Raw genomic sequence first — 12207 nt, forward strand, 5'->3', positions numbered from 1 at the left:
ACAAAAATAAATTAATATAATAATACAATACATAGTAATGCAATAAAAAAGCAATAATAATACAAAACAATTTGTACATAGTTGTATGTTTAACAAGTCAATTCAAGCCAACAAGCATTTATTAAGTGCTTACTATGAGCCAGGCTTATCATTGGGGATTATAAGAAAGGTAAAAACATGTTTATGTTCTTAAGAAGCTGGCATTCTAACAGAAGAAAATACATGCAAACAATTATATGCATTGAAGACATACAAAAGGTGATTTCAGAAAGGAGACACTAGTGGTGGAATGAGGGGAATGATGAGTAAAATTGGGAAAGACTTCTTTCCTGTAGAAGGTAGAACTTTAGTTGAAGGATGTCAGGGAAGTCCAGAGGCAGAGATGGAAGGGAGAATATTCCCGGCCTAGGAGATTACCAGTGAAAATGTGCAGTTGTAAAGTGGAGTATCTTGTTCAGGGAACAGCAAGGAAGCCAGTATCACTAGATTGAACTGTCCTTTAGGGGAGAGCAAAGTGTAAGACTAGAAGGGTAGCAAGGAGGCAGGTCATGAAGAGCTTTGGGAACCAAAAAGAGAACTTTATTTTTACTCCCAGAGGTAGGGGGATGATCAACCCTGATGATCATTGGCGGCTGAATGGAGGCTAGACTGGAACAGGGAAGCTTGAGGCAGGGAAAACAGTCAGAGACAAGTGTGAAGGTAGAATCAAAGGGGTTTGTCTGTTGATTTTCCTAAAACACAGGGCTGACCATAATGCTGCTCCAGTGGCTCTGTTGGACATTCGGATATGTATAATATAATATATACACTGTGTGTGAAGTTATTGTATATGTAATATATAATGTGTGTATTTGTTCTATATGTAATATATAATACACAGTACATATATATCTTGGCATTTTATATTCCTTTTTATAAAACTTTTTGTTCATGTCCTTTGATCACTGTTCTACTAGGGAGAAAATTCTTTGCTTCTGTTCCCTAAACTGGCCCATTTCCCATCAAACCCTTAGATAATTTTCTATGAGGGCAAGTACTTCACGGGTCGGAAGCTGGAGGTCTGTGGGGACTGTGACAACTTCCAAGACCGAGGCTTCATGAACAGGGTCAACTCCATCCGAGTTGAGAGCGGCGCCTGGATCTGCTTTGACCACCCGGACTTCCGAGGGCAGCAGTTCGTCCTGGAGCGCGGCGAGTACCCCGACTTCTACCGCTGGAACGGCCACAACGACCACATGGGCTCCTGCCGGCCTGTGGGAATGGTGAGTGCCCGCCTGGGCCCGGGCTTTCTGAGCCACAAGGTGGTAGCAGGAACTGCCCAGTAGCATTTCCTAATCCCGTGGTAGAAGGTGACAAGGTTTTCTAGGCTCGGAAATGATCCAACAGGGCTGTCCAGCTGTGAGCCTTGTGTCCTGGATTTGTCCAGCCGAGTGACCCGAAGGCCCTGGCAAAGATGTAGGGGTCAGGGCCCTGGAAGCACCTTCGGACGCAGGAGCAAAGTTGGGCCTGAAGCTGCTGCAAAGCCAGCTGCACTCTGGCAACTCAAATGGTTAACAGTGATTTCCCAGCATCGCAGCAAGGCCATGGCTGTTGGAGAAAGGAATTAAAATTGTTGGCACCGAAGTCAGCATAATGCTATTTATATGAAAAATATACTAGGTATTTTGTGAATGCTGTTTTCACAAAAAATATCCATGGGGCCAACTTGCATCACAGATTCATGTGCAGCCCAAGTCCAGAGCTTCCCAAAGGAGTTTATTCTAGCTAACACCAAAGGACCCTTAGGGTCAGGGTATTAGAACAATGTTCTCTCTTTTTCCTCCGGATATGTACGTTATCTTACAAAGATATGTATTTCCTGTTCCAAATGAATGGTGATGCAAATCCCAGCAATGGCTTCAACAAAAAAAGATCTTTATTGTCTACTTTATATTTTTGGCTTCAGGTTCGAATAAAAGTTTTCTATTCCTTTTTTTAAAGTTAAAAAATCTTGGGCACACTATAATGGATGGCATGTGGCCTTCTTGGGAAAGTGGGAAGGGACATATACAAGTTACTAACAACAATAATGATTCACATTTTACTTTGTCCTGATTTTTACAAAACACTTTGCTCACAAAAGCCTGGTGAGCTCAGTATGATGATGATGATGGTGGTGGTAGGGGTAATGATGATGATACCAAAAAAAAGAACATTTTTATATTCAAAGTGGAGCAGAAAAAGAAGATTGTGATACATAGCCCATTTTTCTAGCTAAGTCCCAGAAACTTAGGTAAATTGTGACAGTTATAGATGGCAAGAATTGCTCTCTTGTCTTGGTATATGTGTGTGTATAGCACATAATATAATGACAGACACCTTGATTAGGAGTTCAGAGATCTGGGTTCTAGTCCTGTTTGTCCTTAGTTGCTGTATAATAATGATGATGATGATGACTGTGCTAAATAAGCCCTTCATCCTCATGATCTCCTTTGTCTCTCACCATAGCCTTGGGGAGTAGGTGCTATTATTATCCCCATTTTACAGATGAGGAAGCTGAGGCAAACAGCAGTTGTGTGTATAGTCTTTGACAACTCCTTGAGTCTTTCTTGCCTTCAGTTTCTCCATTTCTAAAACTAGGGATAATTTTCTGGGGGCACTAGTGGATATTATAAGGAACAAAGGATTATGAAAACCCTTTGAAAAAGCAAAATGACCAGCACAAGTCATTATTAATTTCACTGCCTTTTTAAAGCACCTTTTGGCCTCCTGAAGACTACTAACACACTTGGTTCATTGGCAGCAGTACGTGGTGGACAGGTTCCTGTTCTAATCCCTGCTCTGTCACCGACAAGGTCCCTCTGTGATCCTGTCATCTGCCTTTCCTGGCCCTTTTCCCCCCATTTATGAAATGAGGGCACTCATTGAAAAAGGATAAGGACCATCCTTAAGGTCCCTTATAGTCCTAAGATTCCACATAGTTATTGCTTCCTTTTCTGGGTTGGAGAGAGAGGCACAAAATCAAAAACAAATCCAATAACTCAACTATTTCCTTCTTCTCCTCTTTGCCCCCACAAATCCTTCTGACCTTGGAGCATGGGGAACACTACCGTCTGGAGATCTTTGAGGGTTGCAACTTCACGGGCCAGTGCCTGGAGTTTACAGAAGACTGCCCCTTCCTTCAGAGCCAGGGCTGGGCCAAGAACTGCGTCAATGCCGTCAAGGTGTATGGAGATGGAGCGTGAGTAAACTAGAGGCTAAAAGGGGGCTTTGAGGGCCGACTATGGCTTTAGAGCTACTGCTGCATTTGGGGGCAGAGGAGGAAGGATTCCCAGGCTGGAGAAGAGCTTGTCCCATCCACAGGAGGAGTGAGTATGGCTTAAGGGGTATTCCTGGGTATTATTTTCCCTGTTAATCTTCCTGGTACAATGCTTAAAATTTCACTATTAGAAAGTTATTCCAGTAGAGCAGCTAGTTGGAGCAGTGGATAGAGCTTCAGCCCTGAAATCAGGAGGACCTGAGTTCAAATTTATCTCAGACACTTAATACTTCTTAGTTGTGTGACTCTGGGCAAGTCACTTAACCTCAATTGCCTCAGGAAGAAAGGAAGGAAGGAAGAAAGAAAAAGAAAGAAAGCAAGCAAGCAAAAAAAGAAAGAAAGAAAGAAAGAAAAGAGAGGGAGAGAGGAAGGAAGGAAGAAAGAAAGAAAGAAAGAAAAAGAGAGGGAGAGAGGAAGGAAGGAAGAAAGAAAGAAAGAAAAAGAGAGGGAGAGAGGAAGGAAAGAAGAAAAGAAAGGAAAGAAAGGAAGGAAGAGAGAGAAATACTCAGGGGGCTCTGTACCATAGCTGAACTAGGTGGCAGCTTCTCACGGGCCTCCTATGCAGGAAAAGTTAATGGCAAGCGAGTCCCTCTCTGTATTCAGAGGTAGTCACAAAAAGATCAAGTGGTGGGGATAGAGATAGGGAAGGAAGGGTTGGATACTGTTGGATGTGCTAAATGATAAATGACTTCCTGGAGGCAACATAGCAGTCCTGACCATGGATTAGATAAATAGATGATAGATGGAAAGATAGGTAGGAGGAAGATAGATAATAGATGATAGATATTGATAGATGATAGAAGACAGACAATAGAAATATAGATAATAGATGAGAGAAGAGCTAGATATAGAAGTATGATAGAGAGATGGCAGAATGATAGAGTCTTTACTGAGAGTTTGCTCTGTGTCACACACTGTATTTTGGACTAAATATAAATACAAGCAAGTAAAATAGTCCTTTTCAAGAAGCTGACATTCTAACATGTGAAGGGGAGAAAGGAAGTGAAGCACATGGCACAGAGCAGCTAAGAGGTAGTGTAGCTGCCTGGTCCCTGGCAATGTAAGAAATAAGATAAAATAAGAATTTGGACAGAGAAAAGGGAAAGAGAAGGAAAGTGGGTTTTCCAGGCTTAGAGAACATTCTGGACATTGGTCTTGGTCAACACCTTAGAGACTTTAAATGGAGTTAGGGTATTCTCTACTCTAGTCCAGGCTTCTGCACCATTCCCCTATGGTACGGAAACACTGCCTAGAAAATTTATTCCCAGTCAGCCGAAGTGCTGAAATGTCTAAAATTCCACTGTTAGAAAGTTATTCCTTTGCTTTTGATGTTTTCTATTGAAAATTTGTGCCCTCAAAATTAGAACATGTTAAACTAATATCGATCATCAATCCCTTAGTATAATTTGCCCTTTCTAATCTAATCATAGAAGGAACATCTATTAATTATAATACCAATAGAAAAAGCCTGGGGGAGGAAGGAATTAACAACTAGATGGCACAGTAGATAGAGAACTAGAATCCTCATCTAGAAGACTTGAGTTTAAATTTGCCTCAGATACTTATCTCTGTAATCCTGAAAAAGTCACTTAACCTCTCTCCATCTCAATTTCTTCATCTGTAAAATGGGGATAACAATAGCTCCTATCTCATAGGGCCATTGTGAGAATCAAATGAGATAACATATGTAAAGCACTTTACAAACTTTAAAGAGTTAGCTATTATTATTATATTACTTCATTGATTTAGGGAAGTTATTGCTAATATCTAGGGGAAACTATGTGTCCTGGTAGGATGTAAAAATCTCCATCCATACCTGGCCACTGGACCTGGATGACTCCAGAGGAGAAAGTGAGGCAGGTGACCTTGCACAGCCCTCTCAACTTCAATCCAACTCACTTGGATGTCATAGCATCACCTTCCTGATGTTATAGTCTTCTTCAGTATCTCATCAAGTCAAGGAAGTTTCCAAGGTCATCCCAAGAATTGGTGATGATCTCTCCCCACTAGCACCTGGGTGAAATACTTTCTTTGGACCTGCTTTAAAGCCCAAGAATAAGAGAAAGATGGAAGTGAGTTTTGAGGGTGAATGTGGAGAGATGATTTGAAAAATAGTATTATGGGATAATAATAGAGCTCACAGGGACCGAGGAGGTCATTGAACCCGCCCCCTTCATTTTACAGATAGGAAAATCACACTTCTGGAGAGGAAGAGAGTTTCCCAGAGTCACTAATTAGGAGACAACTAGGACAAGAATTTAGATCTAGATATTTTCAATCCAGCATTCTATTGGAGAAAGAGAGAGATGGCTCTGGACCAAGAATTCTGAATTCTAGATTGGCCACTCAAAAATATTGAGTTTGACTTTTAATATCCAACCTGGTTCCCTGAAAGCAAGATATACCCAGAATCACAGTTTGTATGTCAGAGCTAAAAGAACCTTAGAAATCATTAAGTCCAACCATTCATTTTTCCAGTGTAGAAATTGAGAGTAAATGATTTGTCCAAAGTCACATACTTGTTAAGCAGTCAGGATTTGAATGCAGGTTTCTAGACTTCCCTTGTAGTGATCTTTCCTTATAAATTTTAGGAAAACATTTGAAAAAATATATATCTCATGCTATCCTTATAGACAAAATTGAGAAATGTGCATAGGGAGCCATCCAGAAGGCGAGATACTATCCATGGTCTGTTTTTGTGTGGTCCATGAATTAATAGTTTTTACATTTTAATATACAAAATTTAATTTAAATTTTAAAATAACAGAGCCATTCTTGGCTCTGACATATACAAAAAACAGGCAGTGTCTTACCCAACACCTCTATATTATAGTGTAATGAAGGAGATATAGCTGGTTAAGTCAACAGCCTCAAAGAATCTTTATTGGCCAATAGATTGGTTCATTGTAGGGCATCAGAAAGTTCTCAGTTCAAATTCACCCTCAGACACTAACTGTGTGACCCATAGCAAATTCCTTCATTCCTGTTTGCCTCAATTTTCTCATCTGTAAAATAGGGATAATAATAGCACCTGCCTTTCAGGGTTGTTGAGAAAAATCAAATGAGATCATAATTACAAAACATTTAACACAGTGCTTGGCACACTGAAAGCATTATATAAATTATATATATATATACGCACATATATAATGTGAAATATATATATAAATATAAATCACATTATATAAATATTAGCTATTATTACTAGCTAATGGTTAGAATCACTCTGAAGGGATGTGTATCATGGAATGCCACAATGTTTTGTGCTTGGCCCTATTCTAATTTTTTATATTAATCAATGTTGTGAATGAAGATGTAGATAACATGTTTATTGAATTTGTTGATGATGTAAAGTTCAGTTAAATAATAACTGAATGACAGCATCTCAATCCAAAAAAAGACCTGAATTCATTGTGATAATGTTCTAAAATCTAATATAACGAAAATCAATATGAACAAGTATAAAGTACCACACTTAGGAGCAAAAAACTAATTTCAAAAGTACAGAATTAGATGAAAATGTAGTGTCTAAGAAAAAAATGAAGTATTTTAGTGACTTAGAATTTCTGTGGGTCAGCAATGTGATGTAGCTGCTAAAAAAGCTAGCATGATGTTAATGGCATGAGAGTATTCAGAACAAGAGATGCAATAATCCCACTGCACTCAGCATGGGTCAGACCATAAGGAGCATGGCGTTCAGATTTTCATAGGAGGAATGGTAGCAGGAACCAGGAATATTTACTTGGGAGAATAGGAACTTTAGGAGGGCTGGGACATGATCACAGCTTGGTTATCACAGACTTGGTATGTGTAGTCCAGTGAGACAGGTTTGGGCTCCATATAAGAATGAATATTCTATCAGTGAGGGATTATTTGAAAATAAAATGTGTCATCTTGTTAGGTAATGAGGTTCCCATCACTAGAAACGCTCAAACAGAAACAGGACACTCATTTGTTCTGGATCGCATGGGTCCTCAAACTAAGGCCTGCGGTCCAGATGCAGCAGCTGAGGACGATTGTCTCCCTCACCCAGGGCTATGAAGTTTCTTTATTTAAAGGCCCACAAAACAAAGTTTTTGTTTTTACTATAGTCGGGCCCTACAACAGTCTGAGGGACAGTGAACTGGCCCCCTATTTAAAAAGTTTGAGGACTCCTGTCAGGATGGCTGGACAAGGAGATTTCTTAGGTCTCTTCCTGAAAGAGCTCTACTGATTCAAAGGCATAATATTACCATTTGATGGAGATAAGGCAATGATGTCTCCACCCTAAGCCATTTCCATTCCTCCCATCAAAGCTTGTAGCAGCAGAACTTCCTCTTGCTCCTGATTAAATGACTTCAAGACCAGTTGTGAGGGAATCCATTTATTTCTTGACACAGAATTTAAGGTCTAACATCACCACCCCAAAGAAATTGAACCCATTGTTCAAATCAGCAGAATTTTGAGGGGAATTTAATTGCAAGGGGGCTGGGAGAGGAGCAAAGGAAAGTCTCCTTTGCACTTGGCCTTGTGTCCAGCTGACTTCATGTCTCACATCCTGAATTCAGTGTGACTGTTCTCCCCATCTCTTTTTCTGCCTTCCTCCCCGACTCTCTTTCTCACTTTGTATTCTTTTCTCTCCCTCTCCCTCTATTTCTTGATCTGTTTCTTTGTCTTTCTGAAGCTCTTTCTCTTTCTCTGCCTCTGATTCTGACTCTCCTCTCTCTTCTCTCATGGGTAGCCTATACCCGGAGCTGATGGAACCTAACTCTTCGGGACTGGAATTGTTTAATTTACTAAGGATAGTCATTAATCGGCTCAACAGGGTCTTTTAGAAAGCCCTCTCTATCACCTGGCCCTGTACAGAAAGCAACTTGAAATCCCTCAATTGACTGACTGAGTGAGCCACCAAGAAATGAGGAAGAAATAAAGAGATTGAAATTTATTCAAATAAAAAAAAGAAAAGCTCTCAAAACCTGACACAGCAGGAAAAGGGTCAGTCTGGAAAGAGCTGTCCCACAGGGTAAGCCCCGGAAGGGGGTGGGGGGCTCGCCAATGCCAAGGATTTTTTTTCCCTCTGGAGCAACAGCAATGAATTCCAGGAATGACATCCCAGAAGGCTGGACTCCTGAGAGAGCTCAGGATGGGAAGTGCTCTGCTCTGGCTAACACTTTCCTAACCATTCTTTCCCTAAACTCTATCCTGAGATAGAGCACTGGAGGACTCTGTCTGTGCTGGTGGGTAACCAAAATCTAACTTAAAAATGGTCCTAACAGAACATATCCATAAGAGCTTCCCCTTCTGGGATGAAGTTCTGATGAGGTTGGTCTAATGGCTGCCTCAGGGAGGGGCAGTGGGTATCCCAGCCTCAGGCTGCCCACCCCAAAACCCAGCTTCAATTCTCTCTTCACCATCAGTGTCTTTCTTTAGTAAGGCTGGTTTTCCTTTCCTTAACCCCCCTTTATCTTTTCCTGTCTCTCTCCATCCTCCTTCCTTTCTCTTCTCTCACCCTTCCCCCAAACCCCCACTTTTCTATCACCTCCCTTTGTAAATCATGGTGCTACTTGGAGTTTGGGGGGTTGGAAAGGAGAAGGGAAGAGGAGGGAAAATATCTTTCTTTCGGGTTCCAGCCCTGTTCTCGTGCACTGCATTATGAGTCTATGGAAACCTTGAGCACCATGCTCTGTCTCAGGGCATTGCTTTGGACATTCCCACACTCAAGTCCCATTGGTTCATTGCGGGGGAGAAGGACATTAAAGTGAAGCTTTTGGGGGTCGCCCAAAGCCTGAGGTCGTGGGTGGACTTAGGGCTTATGGAAATGAGATGATTGCTCTGGCTTAGGGCCTGGGAATTCAGCCAACTCAGTGTGAGCTCTCCCCACACTGGAGCCCTCTGGCTAGTCCTTGCTCCATTCCTCTCCCTCTCCCCCTCTCCCTCTCTCTCCTCTCTCATCTAGAGCCCTCTCTCTCTTTGTTTCTCTATGTATTTCTGTTTCTGTCTCTGTTTCTGTGTCTCTCTCTCTGTCTCTGTCCCTCTAAATCTCTTTTTGTCTCTCTTTGTGTCTGTTTCCCTGTCTGTCTCTGTCTCTGTCTCTGTTTCTCTGTCTCTTTCTCCCCCTTTCTTCTTCCTCCTTTCCAATCTTCTCTCCTTCTCTTACTCCTCTTTCTTCTCTCCTTGTACCCTCTCCCCCTTCTCCTTCCCTCCCACATCTCTCAGATAAGTCTGAGTTGAGGATTTCAGTAATGCCCATTGAGAGTAAAGCACAAAGTGGTGAAACAATCTCCACTGCAGTTTCCCATCCCCACAGGCTGATATTCTTGACTGGTGGGTTGAAGGATAAATTAATTAGCTGTGTGGCTTTGGGCAAGTCATTTCCCATTTGTTCCCATTAGGCTAGATGTCTCTAAGGTTATTTCCAGAGCCCGTGTTACCTGCTGTTTATCCAAGAGCCAAAGGCGTTGGGAATTAGTAGGACAGAGTCGGGGGGCATGTATGAGAGTCAGAGATAGGAAAGAGGCAGAAGCTAGAGAATCATACAATGTGAGAGCTCGGAAGAACCTTGGAAATCGCCCATTCCTATTCACCCCCTTAAAGGCACATTTTATAGGAGAGAACACCTGAGGCCCTGAGAGGGTCAGTGATGGGTCCCAGGAGGTGGGTGATGGATTCTGGGAAATCCATGAGGTAGGTAAGGTCACGATTTATGGCTTCCAACCCAGTCTCTTCTGGCCCTAGCCCAAGGTGCCCAAGCCCTCCAGTCTGATGGCTGCTCGGGGCCCCGATGGAACATAGATGGCTCACTATATACCTCCGTTCTTCTCTTATTTTCTCCCTCCACCAAAACTTACTGTGTTCCCTCTTCTCACACTATAATGTTCTAATCAGAGAAAGCTATCCCTTCTCTGCTCTCTAGCTAATGTTCTCACAGAAAACCAAGGAACATTAAAGGCAAGGAGAATAGAAATCGCCCCCCACGTGCAGGGTGGGCTCTGCGGGACCTGCTTGGATGCACAGACCATGGCTAGAGTCTCCACCTTAGGTGCTTCTCCGACCAGATCCTGGGTCTGGGATTTTCCAGCTGGCCCTGTGCAGAACCACCAAAGGGACAAAAGAAAACCGAATTCCCAGCGGGCGCTGCCTTCTTGTCTGGAACCTGGTCCTCCAGCTCAGGCTAGGTTCTGCAGGGGCAGAATTGGACCTCCTCGGGCTAGGTCTCCCTCTTTCTCAGGCTCTCCCACCCCTGTCTCCTTTGTCCTAGGTGGGTGCTTTATGAAGAACCAAACTACCGGGGCCACATGTACGTGGTGGAGAGGGGAGACTACCGAAGCTTCAATGACTGGCAGGCTCACAGCGCCAACGTTCAGTCCCTGCGGAAAGTTGTCAACTTCTTCTAATTGGGCCCGATGCTTCTGCCGCCATCTTGGAGGGATGGGCCCCCGAAGGACCACCCGAGGGCTGCCCTGGTCTCCCCAAACCAACGCTCCCAGGAGACAGTGGGGAATAAAGGCTGACACACTGACTGGGGATTCCGAGTGTTTTTCTCTCCCTTGGCTTGTAGGGAAGATGTAACTTGGCGTGTGGGCTGTGCAATCTTGGGTCTTAGAGGCTCCTCTCTTCCCATTTCCCAACCATTGTTCTCTTTTCCCCTAAGTGGCCAAACTCAGGCATCTGCCCTGGGAAGTCTCCTTCCAAGAAATTCCAGTTTCTCCTACATCCTTAACTCCACCTGGTGTGTTACTGAGGGTCACCCTTGGAGAATAATGGGCTTAATTCTTAGTTCCCAGTCACCCTCCAGAGAGGAGACGATGCTGCAGCTGGAGTCCCTGATATAGATGCAGGTCTGGGAACTGATGGATGAACAAGCATTTATTAATTGCCTATGTGGGCCCACTAGTGAGGGCACAAAAACAGTGAGTAAAGGAACTCATTGAGGAATATCAACTTCTTGATCTCTCATACTTGATTCATTCCCCTTCTCCCCATGATTTTACTTCGAACCCAAGTTCTAACAATAAGGAACTTGCCTTCTAATGGGGAGAACATATAGAAGCATATACAAGAATATAAACAGAATAAACACAGAGAAATCTGAAGCCATTGCATACAAGATATTATATACCCAAGGTTAAAGAGAAAAGGCACCAGAAGTTGAGGGATCTGCTTTATACTAAAAGAGCAGGAAGATCCCTCTCAATTCCTAGGAGGGCCCTTAGAGATCATCCAGTTAGATCCAGACAGAAGCAGAAAGCAAAAAGAATTGAATATAGAATCTAAGTTCAAATCCCTACTTTACTTTTTAGCCTTTTTATGAGCAAGTCATCAAATCCCTCTGAACCTCAGTATTCATATTATAAAACAGAAGTGTCATGGACCCCTTTGGCAGAATGGAATAGATGAGTTATATTTTTAAATACATGTGTAAGAAGGATTCCTCTGGTCCCACAGCCTGGTATGTTTTCTTTACCCCTTCTCCGGGGTTCCCTGGTACCTATAAATGGAGTTTCAGGAGTGTTTGGTCTGTAGTCTTTGATTTATGTTCCAACATTCCTGTTCTATGTAATTACCTTTCAGATGAGCTTTTATATAGGAATATTTGTTTCAGAAGAATCGTAAGAACAAACACAGACAATTCCCTACCTGAGGCAAAGTGTGTTCCTCACTTGTACCACTTCCCTCTCTGGGAAGGAGACAGAGATTAGGTGTGCAGTTTAACTCTGTTCTTATATAGCATAGTTCCCCCCCCCAAGTTCCAGGTCTAATACTTTGTGCTCCTGAGGTGCAAACTAGACCTTCACCCCCGGGCACTGCCAGAGAGAGAAATATTGTTCCATTTTGGTCATTTTAAAGACAGCCTGTTCACTCTGCAGCCAATGGAAAGGGGCTGTTCCCACCACATGGCAGAGGAATGCAGACTGCCTTCCTCCAGAAGC

At 42.7% G+C, this 12207-nt stretch overlaps 1 protein-coding gene across 1 annotated transcript; it reads left to right on the forward strand.

The window, feature by feature from the left end:
• Nucleotides 1-636: 636 nt before the first annotated feature.
• Nucleotides 637-10786, forward strand: CRYGN (crystallin gamma N). Its single transcript, XM_051962364.1, has 4 exons — nt 637-699; nt 1014-1262; nt 3075-3220; nt 10536-10786. The coding sequence occupies exons 1-4, from the start codon at nt 637-639 to the stop codon at nt 10669-10671; spliced, it is 594 nt and encodes a 197-aa protein (XP_051818324.1). The 3' UTR covers nt 10672-10786.
• The last annotated feature ends 1421 nt before the right edge of the window (nt 10787-12207 follow it).

The sequence above is a fragment of the Antechinus flavipes genome, chromosome 5 (genome assembly GCF_016432865.1).
Source record: "Antechinus flavipes isolate AdamAnt ecotype Samford, QLD, Australia chromosome 5, AdamAnt_v2, whole genome shotgun sequence".
NCBI lineage: Eukaryota > Metazoa > Chordata > Mammalia > Dasyuromorphia > Dasyuridae > Antechinus > Antechinus flavipes.

Coding starts and splice junctions, on each gene's coding strand:
- CRYGN (XM_051962364.1), top strand. CDS start 637: ATGGAGGCTAGACTGGAACAGGGAAGCTTGAGGCAGGGAAAACAGTCA. Junction 700..1,013: donor AGTCAGAGACAAGTGTGAAG/GTAGAATCAAAG, acceptor TCAAACCCTTAG/ATAATTTTCTATGAGGGCAA. Junction 3,221..10,535: donor AAGGTGTATGGAGATGGAGC/GTGAGTAAACTA, acceptor CCTTTGTCCTAG/GTGGGTGCTTTATGAAGAAC.